Here is a 17,646-nt window from a genome sequence, read left to right as displayed (position 1 = left end):
CGGGTTTTTTTTTGGGGGGGGGAGCAAATGAGGCTGATTTTGACCCCGAAAAAAATCTACGGGAAATTTTCAGAAAATCCCTGAAAATCAGGATTTCTCAAAAATTATCCCATAAATCCCTAGATGTAGCGACGTGTAAAATGGCCAGGGGGCTGCGCACCCCACCCCCCATGGTAATTAACAACCTAAAAAAACCTAGGTAAATCTATAGAACAGCAACTAATTACATATTCTTTTCTATTATACCCCTTCCTCCCAACAAGCTTGGGGGCACGTGGACAATCGGGGGTTTTTTGGGGGGAGGCAAAAGAGGCGAGATATGGCGATCTAAACAAATCTAAGGACAAAAACCTAATCTAATGTAACCTAACCTAACGGGGGGGGCGCCCCCCTGACCCCCTACAACACTAACCTAACCCTAACATAAACCTAACCTAGCCGAGGGGGCTGCGCCCCCCCCGGATGCCCCCTGTAACACTAACCTAACCCTAACATAAACCTAACCTAACCTAACCGGGGGGCTGCGCCCCCCGGACCCGCCCTTTACAACACTAACCTAACCCTAACATAAACCTAACGTAACCTAACCTAACCGAGGGTCTGCGCCGCCCGGACCCCCCTACAACACTAACCTAACCCTAACATAAACCTAACCTAACGTATCCTTGCTTTGGGGCAGCTTCCTTCCCCCCTACCTCTACAAATACCCCTCCTCACAATACCTTAACGAAATGATGAAGGGCCTGGCTGGTCCTCTTCTCGATTGTACACTGACTTCCATCGCAGGAGCGATGATTTCCCAGTAATCAAATTCGCATTTTATTACAGCGCCACAATTTCTGGTTAAAGTTGAGGTTGGCAGGTTTTCCGCAACGCTCGCAATTCTTGGCGTCAAGAATTAGTCTGTGTCGTACGCACACATCAAACAGGTCTCGTGCCTTCCCTGTGTACTTATGGAAAAAGTCGAGGAGGCCGAGGTCACAATCAGAGAACCGAGGAAGAGAAGCAGTGGAATCCATCATGACTGACAAACGACTACTGTGTTAGGGTGGAGGGCGGTGAGTCCACCTTCCAGTTCATTACATTAGTGACGTCATTTCCCGTCCCGGACGGCCCCTGCAACACTAACCTAACCTAGCGTAACCTAACCTAGCGTGACCTAACCTAGCAGCCTCCCCGGACGCCCGCCCTGCAACACTAACCTAACCTAACCTAGCGTATCCTTGCTTTGGGCCAGCTTTCCCTCCCTCACACCGGCTCTCTTACAGCGCCACACCTTCACATCCTACCTGTACCAATCGCCCTCCTCACAACACCTTAACGAAAGAGTGAAGGTCGTGGCAGGTCGTCTTCTCATTGTACACTGACAAGCACCACAGAAGCGATCATTTCCTTTTCAATTAGTCTCCTCACAACACCTTAACGAAAGAGTGAAGGTCGTGGCAGGTCGTCTTCTCCATTGTACACTGACAAGCACCACAGAAGCGATCATTTCCTTTACAATTACTCACTGGTGGTCATGGCTGAACTGCGCACCTGTCTCTGCGCACCTGTCTGTCCAGCTGTGCCTCGTTTACGAATACATATAGCAAATTCCCAATGGCGCAGCTGGTGGTGTCATTGAACAAAGGACTATAGACACAGGCCCCAGATAAATACAATAGACAATAGCCGTGTTTATTATTTTGGACTTAAGACTCCGAGTGACGTCTCTAATTGGAGTGGGACCTAACCGTGTGACCCCCAAACAGGACCACAAGGCACGTGTTCTGCATTAATTACTAGTTATTGTGTTATTAATGCACGTATCAGAGAGAACGTGCTGTTTTAAAGATTTACGGACTGGGCCACGGATATCACGCCACTGTCGGCATCCATCACGAACTTGTCCTGGGCGCCGTGCTGGATTCGAAACACTACCTTGCTGTTCACCTCCGACCCGTCCAGGTCCTCGGCGAATACCTGAAGAGACACGAAGTTGCAGGGTTAGTTGGGTTAACTTGTACTAAGAGTCCTGCCTAAACCTAGTGGATAAAAAATAGATATTCGCAGTAATATAAGATTAGTTTGTTGTTCTCGCATCGTATTTCTTAATATTTGCAGTGTTACCAATGGTTTACTAATGAAAGTTCTTTGAAATAACATAAAAAGACGAAAATCAATAAATTCATAAACGTTTTTTTTCGTAATACATGATAATAATGATGATGATGATGATAATAATAATAATAATAATAATAATAATAATAATAATAATAATAATAATAATATTCGGAAGAAGAGAAAAAAAACAAATAAGTGAACTAAATGGAAACTTGGGTATTTTGTATGACACTGCAGTCTGGACTTATGACCGACCTATGGCTGGGCTAGTGCAACAGAACCTGATACAACTGGGTAAATTTCAAGACAGCTAAAGAAGAATTACGAGGGGAAATCCTGTCATGGAATAGAGGACAATGTACTAAGACAACACCCATGTGTTCGGATGTCCGTGCTGGTGCGTCAACTTTGGAGAAATGGTGGGCGTGAAGCTTACGCGACACACACACACACACACACACACACACACACACACACACACGAAGCGACACACACACACACACACACACACACACACAAAGAAACAAGAGTAAAAACAAAATGAGTCAAGAAAAACTCGAAAATCTACTAAAAACAAGATACAAAATCACACACACACACACACACACACACACACATACATAAGGAAAACTCATATTCGAAGGCACTGGTAAAATAGAAGCTTTTCACGATTAATGTTAAGTGGTGTATCAAACGCAACATGATGCAATCTCCGGGAGTTTGACATATTTACGATAACTTATGAGGAAAAGATTCTTGAAATATACTGTTCGATGAAAGAGGTATGTTGGAACCTCTGATGTAAAACAATTGCCATTCGTCCAGTGAAGCCGGTAGATGGCATTATCCTATATCCAGTAGATCCCGGGAAATGACGTTCACTCCTTGGGGACTAAGGCATGATGAGTTCTGGGAAGCACCGAGTCCAACACGTAATTTCTCATCCTGAACTTGGTCCCTCTTCTGTTCTGAAAGTTACACTATCTTGCTGTGTGTGTGTGTGTGTGTGTGTGTGTGTGTGTGTGTGTGTGTGTGTGTGTGTGTGAGAGAGAGAGAGAGAGAGAGAGAGAGAGAGAGAGAGAGAGAGAGAGAGAGAGAGAGAGAGAGAGAGTAGGGTAGAGATCGTCAAACTGCATTATTACTTAGTCCTAATGACCTATCTTAGACTTTGATAGGGCATCAACTCTACAGTCACAATGAAAATTACGCACTTCCCTTTGAAGCATTCATAGTTGCGGTGCAAATTTTGAGAATCACTGGTGCAGGGTATCAGTAATTAATAAAGTTCTAAATCACCGCAAATCTATCATTTCTACAGAATATATATATATATATATATATATATATATATATATATATATATATATATATATATATATATATATATATATATTAAGGAGTTTATTAATAATCTGATCAAGTTTTTTCTCTCTCTCTCTCTCTCTCTCTCTCTCTCTCTCTCTCTCTCTCTCTCTCTCTCTCTCTCTCTCTCTCTCTCTCTCTCATAATGTTAGATTAAGAAGGTCAGTCACAAAAGAAGGAGTGGGTATTGATAAAAACATGTTTAGATTATTACCTGAAGAAAGGAGAGGGCGACTTCCGTAAGAGTGCGATCGTTGTGAGTTCTAGCACGAGAAACGGGAAGATAAGCGTCTCTTGTATGTGACAGAAAGTGACCACCTTTAAGAGTACTAGTACACTGGGTACAATATTAAGGTAGCGGCTGAGGAAGTGCAACACACTGGGTATTTTCAGCGAAATGCATTAGACCGACAAAATTAACTTCAATGGTAAAGCTGCCCATTCACAACAGGACTTTTCACTCCTCTCTCTTGCTCTTACGTTCACATACACCAAGCAATCATTAGTATTTGCACACGTTACACTTGACAGTTATAATCACAATCGCAAATCTACGGAGATATATTGACTAGTGTGTTAGGAAGACTTTGCTTTAGATCTTGTAGGGCAGATGGGGAGAGGCGGCTTTTCTCTAACAGCACTTCCGTGTACCAGTCATTAAGTTTCGCGGTGATTTCTTTCACCCAGCTGAGATTTTCATCTTTCACGCCTTTCATCCTTAGCCAAAGATTCCTCCCTTTGAAGTTAAGTGGGTCAATATTTGACACAGGCGTGGAGCTGGAGAGATCCAGGCGGAGGTAGAGGTAACGCAGACTACGTCCAATGAGGGCAATGCTGTACGTGAGCGAAGCCAGAGCCTCATAGGAGGACACTCTAACATTAAGCTCAGTCAGTTGGTGGAAATGACGAAGTGCAAGGGCGCCCTCTACGCCCAGGTGGCCCCAGAACTCCTGCAGAGTGCCAGCAGGTTGTAAAGGCCCAATTAAAGAATCAGAGGTTCCTGGATCACCCCAAGAGTAGAACTGTGACTCCTGACGAAGGTGAACAAACGTGGAGGAACAGGTGGAGAGAGCACGGATGACACACTCTGAGTTATGGTACGATTTTCCTTCCTGAGAAATAATAACAGTTTGCGGACGGTATGCTTCTTTCTTCAGCATGTTAGCCAAGGCGCAATTGGTCTCCTGTGAGTGATGAGCGACAGTCCAGCAGCCGTAACCTGCCAGAGCGCACGATACTGCAGCACACATGGTGGGGAGAAAATCACATTCCCCAAGTAGAGTGTGCCATGCCATCATGTCTCTCTTGTCACTCAAGGAATTGAAGAAGAGAGCAGCTATTTCCTTTGCATCCTCAAGTTTGTGTTTATTAAACACAAGCGCACCTGCAGCGTGTGGAAGAACCTCCTTATACCTTTTGATCTCTGGAACACAATATTTTTCCAGGTTCTCGCGGCGTCGAAGTATAGACGATCCTTTCTGAAGGAGTCGCTGCTGTGTCAGGAAGAATCCACACATAATCTCACTGATCCATGGGTGTAGAAAACTTAGTCGCTGTCTTCCATCAGCGGATTCCTTCACTGTAATCAATGAGCTGAAGGAAGATGTCTCCACAGGGTTTGTTAGGAACATGTTTTTAGACTCTAGTAAGAACTGGTCGTCGTGCGGCCACCCAGGTCCACTTACTAACTCCCACGCGACCTCACACAATTGCTTTCTGCACTGTTCCGCTCTGATCATCACAGCCCCTTTGTCATCCCTTCCCGACACCTTTAAGGCCTCTCTCAGCATGCTCTCTGCCACTACGATCACCTGTGAGACAAGGCGAGACACGGAGGTACCCTGCAGGGCGTGGTAAGGGTTTATGCGCCAGAGGTACAAAAGATACATCATGGGGAGAGGGTACAACACTTCGTCTGTTGTCTTCATGGAATTCACGAACCGAGAGAAATGTTTCACCATACTATTGACCACAGAATAATCTTGCTCAACAAGTGACAAGAGACTTGATGAATACTCTTGAATGGCACTGAATGTCATGGGGCACATCTTCACTCGCTGACAATCTATATTGTGGCGTCTGGCGGCCCCTGCGATAGCGTCCTCGCCGTCCGGACGTGTGGTTATCATTATTTGGTTCCTCCCCAGATGGCCAAGCACATCATCCAGTGTCTTTGTGAGTTGGGGCACAGCGGCGTCTACGTCCAGCAAGTAGAGCACAGACATAGTGTTGAAGGCTTCGTACACTTCTTCATCCAGGAAGTCCATGAGGGTGAGGCAGAAAATGTGTTCCCGCAGGTACTGGACCCACGAGCCAGAAGACACAATGTTGCCCACTGTGCCATATACCACCAGGTCAAATTCATGAATGTTAGATTTTATAGCTTCCGTATTAGACTCCCACTGCTGAAGGAGGTAATGAGCCATGCAGGTTTTACCACTTCCCTTAGGCCCTGACAAGATGACGATGGGCGGCTGTCGTTGTCTTTCCATCCCTAATAAATCCGTGATGTGAAAGCTGTCCCTCATGTCAGCAAGCCGGACACGTGAATACACGTTTTTCAGTGGCATTGTTGCATACATTCGCCTCATCACCCACTCCCCCAAATCAGTAATTCTAGCTCGCGATGCAAATTTCTTTGCCTCTTGTCTTGAACTGTATAGCAGCTGTCCAGGTCCCTCCTGTAGCTGCTGCACACCTCGACGGCCCTCGCACTCAGCTGCCTCAACCAACTCATCCTCTATCAAGGCTTTGAGATCATGATTAATTCGAGCCATAATTGACTTTTCATCACTTCGAAGATCCTCTAAGTTTCGACGAAGTTTTCTGACATCTTTAGACAGCATTCTTGTCTGGGCTCGCCTAAAACTCAGAACTTCTTCTTTGCTCATGGCTCCTTCCTCAGCGGAGACATTTGAGTTCAGTCTTTCTCTCATTTCCCTTTTGGTAAGTATGACAGACTGATGAGATTTTCTTACCATCATTTTCAACTTTTTATCAAACGATCTGAAGCTGTTATGTCTCTTTTCGATCACAGCAACTTCTCTCATAACACTCACTAACAAACTGTCGCTGTAGTAGTCATCATCGTAGTCATCTTTCCGCTCTATCATTGCTTCCCGTCCCTCAAACTCTGATAAAGACAAGTTGCCAGACTCCATCCGGTCGACTATACCGTCGTTGATGTTTGTGATGCCCTTAGCAAGAGAATGGCACGACTCTTGACTTCCACAGGTGACAGCAGCATTATGTGGATCGTCTGCCTCTTGGCTCCAAGACCGAGAGTAAGCTTGAAGAGCTCGAGAATTCTTTACCTGGGCTTCTTTCAGTTCTTTCTGCACAACTTCAAGTTCTTCACGAGTCTTTTCGACCCATATGAGGTGGTTATTGTACTCCACTTGGGCGCGTCTCAGTCGTTGTTTGGACGCCCGCAATTTCTCTGAAACCTCTGCAATGAACTTCTCAGTTACGCCACTGCAATTATTGACAACTGTAGCAATTACTTTTGAAATTATGACACTCATGTTTTGGAGTCTAAATTTAAGCTGAATGTCATCAAAAACAAGATCTTGGTAGCAGACAGTGTAGACGAGGTGCTGGAGCTGGTTAACTAGATGGTGGATATTCGGTGACACCTCTGGGAAAACTCTTGTTAGTAGAATGACCAGCACTGACAAAGGCATCTGGGTAGGATCTGGCTCAGCATTTAGGAAAGAGCTCTCCTGTCCGCTCTTGTGGAAGAAAAATGTAGATTTCAGTTTATACTTCGCTTCTCGAATTACATTAATTATATTATCATCATCGTCTTTCAAAGATTTATCATCTTCATGCACTGATAATGTTTTTCTAGTTGGTGATGGAGAAGGTGGAGGTGATGGTGGCAGTGGTGATGGTGGAGGTGGTAGTGGCTGTACTGTATGGTTGATTCTTTTCCGTCCTGATGAGATTTTGGATTGCTGGGCATTTTTTACAGAGGCTTTGGGCAGCAACAGTCGTCTTGCCACGCCCCATAAGTGGCTGGCACCTGCAGTCTTTGGTGTCCCTGCGTTTGCATTCTGCGATATCTGTATATCATGATTCACAACAGCGTCGCCGCCACAGAAATCCTCGGAGGTCATATCATCTGTCATATGCATTCCTTCACGGATGTAAAAGGTGGAGGCACATCCTCTGCTGTTTTTTTCTTCGGCGAGGGAAAACTTCCTTCGTGGGATAGGTGTGAGTTTTATATCCCGCTTGGTACTCACCGTCTCACTTCGCCTTCTCCGCAAACTATTCCTGATCACACGAGAGAATGACTGACGCGGTAAGGGGGGAGAATGTGGTTCACAACTAAAACACTTAATCTTGTTATTCGAAGCTTTTTGATCTTCATTCACGCCGCTGGAGAAAGTTGTACAATTCCTTGCTGAATCTTGCCTAGGTGCAGTTTTAGGCGGGCTTAGAATGTCAAGTTGTTGTTCCTTCTTCATCCCAAGACAATCCACACAAAACTCCTGTAGCGTGTCGTAATTCTTACCACGGCCCCAGGCTGTGTACAGTAAATAAAACGCATCTTCGAGACACTCTCTACTGTACTTCATAAAAGCCAGATAATACTTCACACGGTTAATGTCACTTTTACAGTTCTTTTCTGACTTATCCATTAGTGTGTGTGAGGCGCGCATCGTGACAACTGAAACATAAGCAGTGGAAATGCGGCGTGTGGACAGGCTTGAATGGGGCGCGGTGCGAGCACTCTCAACAGTCAACCAAAACTGTGCATACGCTCGTGTAACTCGCCGGAAACCACACGGGATACTGGTGCCACACAATGTTTTGAAACAATATGAAGTCATTCTGATGAAATATTAACTGGAATTTCCAAACAAAGAAGAGCTGGGAAGTCTGTTTCGAATGACGTCTCTGATTGGATCTTTACTTGTGTGCTTGCTGTGCCTCGTTGTCGTCCCAGCAATGAAATAAATCGTGCAAATAATACAAGACAATTGTTGACACAAATAAGCCTGCTCTCCGTTTAGTGCTCCTATAATACACTAGGACAGTCTTTTTCTACCTGGATCATCGGAGCGTCTCACAGTCACACGCATTAAAGACTGAAGTCAACGAAATAAAAGAAAAAAAAAAATAATAAAAAAATAAAATAATAATAATAATAATAATAATAATAATAATAATAATAATAATAATGATAATAACATCACGAGTAAAATCTGGGTAACTTTTATCATTTTCAGGAAATATATTCGTGAATACTCTAGGAATTACATAAACACATACTCAATTTCTTCTTTTCTCTGTCTCAGGATCACCACCATCACCTATTATCAAAAAAATATGGTGCGTGGTGCAAAGAATGTAAACAGGACGCCTTCATGGGAATACACTATTATAAATCAATACGTTTTGTTTTCCTTAATTTGTATTTCCTGTGTGTTTGTTTGTGTGTGTGTGTGTGTGTGTGTGTGTGTGTGTGTGTGTGTGTGTGTGTGTGTGTGTGTGTGTGTGTGTGTGTGTGTGTGAGAGAGAGAGAGAGAGAGAGAGAGAGAGAGAGAGAGAGAGAGAGAGAGAGAGAGAGAGAGAGAGAGAGAGAGAGAGAGAGAGAGAGAGAGAGAGAGAGAGAGAGAGAGAGAGAGAGAGAGAGAGAGAGAGAGAGAGAGAGAGAGATAATGGTGTAAAAGCGATGAAGTGTCCGACAAACACACACACAAAAACAAAAAGTAAATAAAATAAATTAATAAATAAATACTATAGGAATAAATGAAAAAGTGAATGAAATAATATTTAAATAAAGATTAATACGAAGACATATTTGCAAATAAACAAGAATGAAGAAAGGAAGGAACTCAAGCGTGTACTACCTCTGTCATACATGGCAAGGAGTCAGGGATGGAGGGAAATTACTTGTAAGAGGAGGCGGCCCTGCTTGTGAGGAACCTTGGGTGGTGATGTTCTTTACTCAGCATTTGCTCGCCTACAGTACAGCACAATAGCGGCGTTGAGCGATATGGCGGTGTAGAAATTTGTGCGTAGGAGATTGAAGCCTCTCTTATCAGTATCGTTGTCTTAATCACTTACGAGGCGGCTTGTAGATTACTAATCGGCTCGTAATCAGTGTTCGTATCTCTAGCGGCGATTTCTTTAAAGTTGGTGCCTCTGGTATCATTGTTCCAATCAGTTTTATATGTATGTACAATGCAGGCGTGGGTGCGATGATGACGGAGGGCATGACTCCTAATAGGATATATGCACAACCGTCGGATGAAGTTTGCGTTTTAGATACTGTTGTTGGTCTACAGAGACGTTAGAGTTCTTCAGATATATTTCTTTTTTACAACACTCGAGTTTCTTGGCAATCTCCGCTGCCCACTTGTGGTTCATGTCCTTAATGTTATAGAGATACAGGTAACTTTTGGCGAGGCGAGGAACCACAGTTATCTGAGGTATCATTCCTACCGGTGTGGTTTCATCTATTTTCAGGTGTAAGTGGAGCTCACGCAGTGACATGAGTTTTTTCGCACTTTCACTAAACTTTTTGATCGCCGCCACAGAGTTGAGCTGAACGTCCACGGTATGGATGCGAGTCATGCGACCCAGAGCTGCAGCGCCTGTCTCCTTGATTCCACCCTTGAATTCAATGACATTTCCTGCATCTCGAAGCGCGTCAAGCAAGGAGTCTCGACACGTTGATTCCTGGAAACCTTTCAATATTCTCACATTAATCGATGACTGATGATTCAACATGCAGATCACTTCCGTTGGTGCCTTGGTTTCTATGATCACCTCGTGGGGACGGTACACGCGATGGGTCACTAACTCCACCACGGCGTCCACTTCTCGAGGCTTTGCATAAGGCAGCCTCCAGGAAGCTTTACGGGATTCCATCACAATTTTCATCACAGCATTTTTCAGTGTCATCACCCAACCTCCCTCGCGCAGGAGTGACACCCAAGCCGGAAAGTCGTCATCAGCCACGCCCACAACCTTGTACAGTCTCACAATGGCATTCCCGGGGATGGTCTTATTTTTCTTGCAATAAAGGAAGCCAGTTAGGAGTCGAGTTATAGTGACGTACTTATTTCCTTTACTACAAGTGCTATCAGTCCGCCTCCAGTGGCGAATGATCTTTCCTCTCCACCAAATGTCTGTGTTTATTTTTTGTGTGTCCCATGCGCAGAGGACTTCCGCCAAAAAAGGATGGAGGAAGTGCCATGTTTTGTGTGGTAGCGTTGGACGGTCTTTGAAGTATCCCAACAATGGATAAAGACTACAGAACCTAATTAAGTTTTTTTCCCTTGATATTGCAACAAAAGATGTGCTGGTGAACATTTCCGTTGCACAATATGCTAACTTTTCTATCATTTCCTTTCCTCTTTCTTTCTTCACCTTTTCTCCTGGAGAACAAGAACTTTGTTGGGCTTTTTCACTTATTTGTTCGCAGACAAAAAGAACTTTAACAAAGAGTTTTGAGATAGTGGTCACATTGGTTAAGTGCTTCGGATCCCAGAGCCACAGCCATAATAAGTAAGCCAGTGGCAGAGGGTAAAAAAGGTCCTTTCTCTCTTCCGATCCTAATTTTTGCAAAAACTTTCCTATGGCCGTACTGGGATCGTCTTGGAGTTCACAATCCATGACATTGGGAACAGGTCTCGTTCTATGCAGAGATGTGGGTTCACCTTTACTAGCATTCAATTCTTCCAAATAGTTAAGGCATAAATCCTTGCGCTGACTGTCTCCTAGAGGCTGCAAATATATCTCCTCAACTTGGAATTTTGCCGTGGCAGACAGAACGTTTTTCCTCGCCTCGGGGCGGGCGGTGATGATGGCTACGTTCTGGCCCAGGTGACATATGACCTCATTCACTGCCGAGGTGAATTCAGGTTTAAATCCCGCTGAAGCATCCATCAGGAAGCAAACTCTGCATTGACACAGGAATTTAATCACATCAGCCTGAGGGACAAGAGAGAAGACTTTGGGGTGCATTATATTTTTAAGATGATAACTGAACGACTCGTGATGTACGTTTTCTTCACTCAGTAAGACAAGAAGCTGCAGTTTCCCTTTGAATCCAGGCTTTAAGCGCTCACAACACCATTCTTCTTGCAGATGGTGACAAAGCCAAGTCTTCCCAGAACCCGCCGGGCCATACACGATCACTACTCGAGGCTTCTGTTTATCCCACTCCAAGAGATTCTGTGGCTTGAGCTCCCAACCCGTGGTAAGCTCCATCAAATTCCAAGCACTTTTATTAATTTTCCGAGGTTCGTAGATTTGCATTAAGAGCCACCTGTGCACGTCGACTAGGGTAGCACCGCAAGCAGCTTTGTAAGAGGAACACTCACTTCTGCCAAGTGCTTCAAGTCGACCCTCAAAATTGTTTCGTGATTTCTGCAACTCATTTCGCCAATTATGCATTACATGAGGATAAATGTTTCCTAAAGTAGTCTCGAATTCACCTCGGATATCAAGTAAAAAACTCCTCTGTATATTTTTCAAATATACATGCTGTATATTCAAAAGCGGTTTAACCATTTTCTTCTGGTTATCAATGCAAGAACTCATTTCCCTGAGCAAGTAATCAAAGTCTGGAGGAGCATTTTCAGAGACAAGCAGTTCACTCGTGAAATTCTGATTCCAGTTTTCTCTAATACACACCATAAGAACGCCTATTCTTAGGGAGGAAATACATAAATCTTCTTTTAAATCTATGATTTCCTTAAACAATGAAATGGCTTTTTTCTTTGGCTTCAGAAGAGATCGCATCTTCTTCTCCAGTATCTTGTTGCAGGCTTTCCCCACAGCATCAGCCAGATCCCTCTCCTGGTGGAACAAGTTTTTTATAAGCTCATGGAGACGTTCCATGTCCAGAATGACAGGAGGGTTGTAGATGGCGTTCTGCAGCAACAGAATCTGGGCATCAATTTTTTGAGTTACATTTCTGGGCACTTCCTTCCACACCTTAGTTAAAAGTGCGTATTCTGTGTTAGCTTTACTGTCCTTTAAATATACAATTTTTCCAAGATTTAACACACTTTCTGTCTCTGATTGGTTCCATCCAAGCTCTTCTTGACAGTAACTCTGTAGTGATGTGAATCCGAAGGCCTTGAAAGTATCCCGGACCATTGATCCAAGTTGCTCCAGTAGTGTCTTCGTTGACAAGTCTACCGCCTTAAAATACCTAACTCTGAACTCTTCCTGTTCACTTGAGTACGCTACGCCCTCCGCCATCGTTCCTGCTAGAAAGGATGATCCACATCTATCAGTTTTCGAGACATGGACGTGTCAAGAAGGCTACTGTCCCTTGCGGAAATGTAGGCGAGATCCAGATGTCACGCGAGTTAGTAACATACTGCTCTCACAACTTAAGTTATGTACCTATATCCGGCAGAGATACCGCTTATCACTTCAGCACTGCACGTGATAAAGATAACGACGATATCTGTTTCAGAAGCCAGAGCCGTAGCGAAGAAGACCATGCTAAAACGTTTGTCTTATCCTCTCGACCATAGTTGCAGGGCCTTGACACACATGTAGCTACCATGCCTCCGTGTCTTGCTTCAGCATGAGTTACCCCGTTACTCCCTACAAGCTCCTCGATAAGAGAAAGACGCCTGGATAATGTGTAGCATAAACGCCTTTGTGATTTGTGATTTTGTATTGCACACACACACACACACACACACACACACACACACACACACACACACACACAAACCAGAGGACCGGGGTTCGATTCCCCGGCCGGGTGGAGATATTTGGGTGTGTCTCCTTTCACGTGTAGCCCCTGTTCACCTAGCAGTGAGTAGGTACGGGATGTAAATCGAGGAGTTGTGACCTTGTTGTCCCGGTGTGTGGTGTGTGCCTGGTCTCAGGCCTATCCGAAAATCGGAAATAATGAGCTCTGAGCTCGTTCCGTAGGGTAACGTCTGGCTGTCTCGTCAGAGACTGCAGCAGATCAACAGTGAAGTGAAACACACACACACACCAAGTCGACTCTGCATATGGACTTCGAAATAATTTAGTTATGAATCCCGCATTTTTGTATGTACTACAATAACAACATAATACACGTCATATGACATTAGCTCCTGGTCACAATCTATCCTTGTCATTTAACTTCAACAGCCAATTCACAGTAAGCTTATAGTTACACAATGCTATGGTGGTAGTTGCTGTCGTTTCCTGTGGTTAGTTAGGGGAAAGACCGACAGAGAAAATCGATTATTGCGAAATGGAAAGGTGAAAGGTCGGCGTGGGAAAGATCTACAGAGAGGTGACAATCTAAACACGCCATCAGGGTTAGAGTGAAAAAATCTGCATGTGCTAGAAGAAAACAGTGAGTGTTTTAAGAATTTAGGTAAAAGGCGATACACTGCTTATATTTTTCAAATGTACTAGATTGGTTGCGATAAATTACATTAAGAATCTGGATGCGGATTTAAAGTAATTGAAATTAAAATGTGTACGTGAATATAAAGGCAAATAAATGCACGAAGATATGTGTGAATAAAAGAGAAAAAAAGTAATAATAATAATAATGATAATAATGATAGTAATAATAACTGTATGCTACCATCTTTATAATCAATATCACAACTGTCATCATTCATTCCATTTATTCGTATAAACGTTTAAGCTATCTAGATTTTCCTTATCATGATTACACACACACACACACACACACACACACACACACACACACACACACACACAGGGTTCGCGAGAGAGGGAGGGATAGCCACAGCTGGTGTCCTTGGTTGGGCTCCACTGTATGTGGTATATTGTGGCTGGAGGGAGGGAAGCTCAAGCTGTCAGGCAGAAGCGATAATACGGCGGCAGAGGAAGAGGGAGAGAGAGAGGAGGAACCACACAGCATTGTCACCACGCTTTTAAAATTGTGTGTGTGTGTGTGTGTGTGTGTGTGTGTGTGTGTGTGTGTGTGTGTGTGTGTGTGTGTGTGTGTGTGTGTGTGTGCAATCAAAATCATTGCTGTTGCTAGTGTTAGAAGTAGTAGAACTAGTGGTGGTGGTAGAAGTAGAAACAAAATTACATTACAAGTAGAAGTAAAAGCATTAGTATCAGTAGCAAGGGTGGTGGTAGTGATTGCGAGAGGAAAGAATCATGAAGGATCAAGGTGGAGAGGGAGTGGAATATGAATGACAAGGGCGAGCGTGGGTGGTGGCGAAAGTGGCGAGGATATTGAAGGAGCCTGTTATCTTGATAGCACATAGATAACAAGATAGGCGGGGATCTGTTCTCACTCGCCCTTCCTCACGTCTGTCACTATCACTTTCACTCACCCTCACACACCCTCCCTTGTCCTGCTCACCGCTTGTTAGTGATTACAGTTCCCTATGCCTGTCTTGTCCTTTCGCTCATGGTAGCATTCGTGATATCACCGCATTAGCTTTCATATCTTGGCCTCTGCTTCCATGCGACCACCTCAAAGACTCCTCCATAAGTGAATATCAACTATATATACCAAAAATCTGAGACTCGCCTAACCTGGAATCTCCTTGCATTACCTTGAATAACTCAATCTAATCTAACCAGCGGGCATAACCTATTCTATCCTAATCTGAGCTGACCTGATCTAGCCTAGCCTTGCCTTCCATTGCCTTATCCAACCTAACCTGACCTAACGTGACGTGACATAACCTATCATAGTCTGATCTAACATTACCTAATCTGACCTTGACCTGCCTTGCCTTATCCAACAAATCATAGAGGAAATTTGTTTGGTTAAGAGAAAAAATTTTAGCGTGAAATATTCATGGTGATAAATTTACTAGGGGAAGACCATGCAACACGCTTACGTAAGTCTATAAACTATCACGTTCGAATAATGACGAAGCCGATTAAGTTATCACGCTCACTTCCACTGTGTTGAGTCTTTTCCCTCCACCTTAAGGCCTCTGTTCAGCTGGGAATTTGTCAGGCTTTGATGAGAGGATCGCAAGCAGATCACAGAGGGCTTCAGAGTGTGGGGGAAATGATAAACATGGTGAAACTGTTTTCCTCACAAGTATTAGGAGAAACTCGAGCATTGGAGGGCTTCGGATACACTTAGTTGACCCCTTCAGTACCAGGACACGTTTTAATTTTCATTCTACTTACTATTTGGTGATTTTATACAGCTTCAGATACTTATGTAAGGGATTACAATAGTGAAGACTTTGTCCATTTATCTTCTGACCTTCATAGACCGTTTCTAATGTACATAAAATTGTCTAATAATACTGAAAACTCGTGGTAAAAAATACGCCCTAGTACTGAAAGGGTTAAGCAACAACTGCAGTAAAGATGAACCCTCCGAGCGACCACGAGTGCAAAAAGGCAGTGACAGGGTGCACATACAAACTTATCATCTGATTTACTCTTTGTTCTGTACACACGAGGAGAAGAAAGAACACCACTATTACCACTCCACAAAGAATCCAAGTCTTCGTATGGCCAAAGATAAGACGAGAGAAAAAAAAGATAGATGAGATACGAGAGAGAGAGAGAGAGAGAGAGAGAGAGAGAGAGAGAGAGAGAGAGAGAGAGAGAGAGAGAGAGAGAGAGAGAGAGAGAGAGAGAGAGAGAGAGAGAGAGAAACATTCCAGCTGGTGTATGATGACCCTTCCCAAGCCCGTCAAAAAGTCGAAATTCAACAGCACAAACAAAAATAAGAAGAAAAAATAAACAATTAAACAAGAATAACACAAAACAATCATAAAAACAATAAAGAAAAAATACAATAAAACAACACACAAAATGGAAACTACAAGGCCAATTTCACTACTTTTCTTTCACTAGTATCTTAATTTAGATCTGCATTCAGAAACGCCTAGCTCTCTCACCACGGCTATTTTTCCAAGGCCACAGAGATTATTAGCGGGCTTTTCAAGTGTTTCTCTGGTTAATAGGATGGAAACCTTGTCACTCTGTCTCTAGAACCGTAAAATCACCTTAAAAATTCGTGTAAATTTAGATAAAGCCATGAAATAGTGGAGGTACAGCACAGAAGTGTTTGAGAATACATGACTTACCTGGGTGACGGAGGTGCCGGGGGGTGTGTCCTCCGGGATCATCTTAGGGTACAGGGACCTATCGAACTGCGGGGCGTGGTCGTTCTCGTCCACCACAAACACCACCACGACCGCCTCGCTGCTCAGGGGCGGCTCACCGAGATCATACGCCTGAGGGAGACAGGACCATGATAATCAGTTAACTATTATTAGAAGCATACTGTCGACGCCACCTACTTGTAAGGCATTGTTTCTATCATGTCTATGTTGGAGCTCCTAAATGTCAGTCAGTCAGTCAGTCAGTCAGTCAGTCAGTCAGTCAGTCAGTCAGTCAGTCAGTCAGTCAGTCAGTCAATCAGCCAGTCAGTCAATCAGGTAGGTCGATACACTTCTATATCCATAAATATCTCACAATCAATCAATTAATCACACCACCCGACACTGTTATGCCCATGAATGTCTCGGTAAAGGAATAAAAAAAGTGAGAAAAGAATCCTTCCCCACCTTGACGGTCAGATTAAAGGACCTCAAGTCTCCCTCCTGCGGGATGGCTTCGAAGTCCAGCGGGGAGACAGGTGTGATGCGGCCAGTCTGAGCGTCGATGGTAAAGTTCCTGCCAGGGTCACCGGCGATCAGGACGTAGCGCACCTCATGGTTCCTGGTACCTGTGAGTGCAAAGGAAGGTGTCTAGGGGTGGTGGTAATAACTTGGGACTATAAGTCATTTAATTCATGACAGCATGCAGATGGGCGTCCTTGTCCTGCGAGTGAACAGTGAAATTGAAACACCTGTGAATCACTCCTTTAGAGACAACACTACTCGTAACAGAGAGGGCGAAGGAAAGCTACGACCTAAAGCATCACCGCCATCACCACCCACCGTTGAGGTCGTTGTCCCTGGCAGTAACAATGAGCGGCTCTGGAAAATTGGCGGCGTTCTCGTGGATGCGGGCCTCGTAGCGGGGCTGCAGGAACACCGGGGGATGGTCGTTCACATCTTCCACCACCACCTTCACCACCACCGTGTTCCTGAGGCGCGAGGTGGTTTCATTACGGTGTTACGCGTTACTCCACCACATACAATTATAACTTGGTAAAGGTGGGGATAAGTTACCTAGCTTTCTCCGGTTATATGTAGACAGAAATTAGCTAAGTTACCTAGGTTTCTATGT

At 44.1% G+C, this 17,646-nt stretch overlaps 1 protein-coding gene across 1 annotated transcript in view; it reads right to left on the bottom strand.

Moving 5' to 3' along the window:
* LOC123519704 (cadherin-23-like) overlaps positions 1–17,646 on the bottom strand; it is a 90,688-nt gene that overhangs the window by 15,216 nt on the left and 57,826 nt on the right. Inside the window, exons 12-17 of the mRNA XM_045281205.1 lie at positions 17,355–17,503; positions 16,980–17,140; positions 16,497–16,646; positions 1,840–1,962; positions 1,512–1,608; positions 723–900 (exon numbers count right to left, since the gene is read on the bottom strand). Coding sequence (XP_045137140.1) covers positions 723–900; positions 1,512–1,608; positions 1,840–1,962; positions 16,497–16,646; positions 16,980–17,140; positions 17,355–17,503 — 858 coding nt within the window. The remainder of the gene's footprint in view (positions 1–722; positions 901–1,511; positions 1,609–1,839; positions 1,963–16,496; positions 16,647–16,979; positions 17,141–17,354; positions 17,504–17,646) is intronic.

Source organism: Portunus trituberculatus, chromosome 46, assembly GCF_017591435.1.
Source record: "Portunus trituberculatus isolate SZX2019 chromosome 46, ASM1759143v1, whole genome shotgun sequence".
Lineage (NCBI taxonomy): Eukaryota > Metazoa > Arthropoda > Malacostraca > Decapoda > Portunidae > Portunus > Portunus trituberculatus.
The sequence above is the reverse complement of the archived record's forward strand: the minus strand, read 5'-3'. Positions and strand labels throughout refer to the sequence as shown.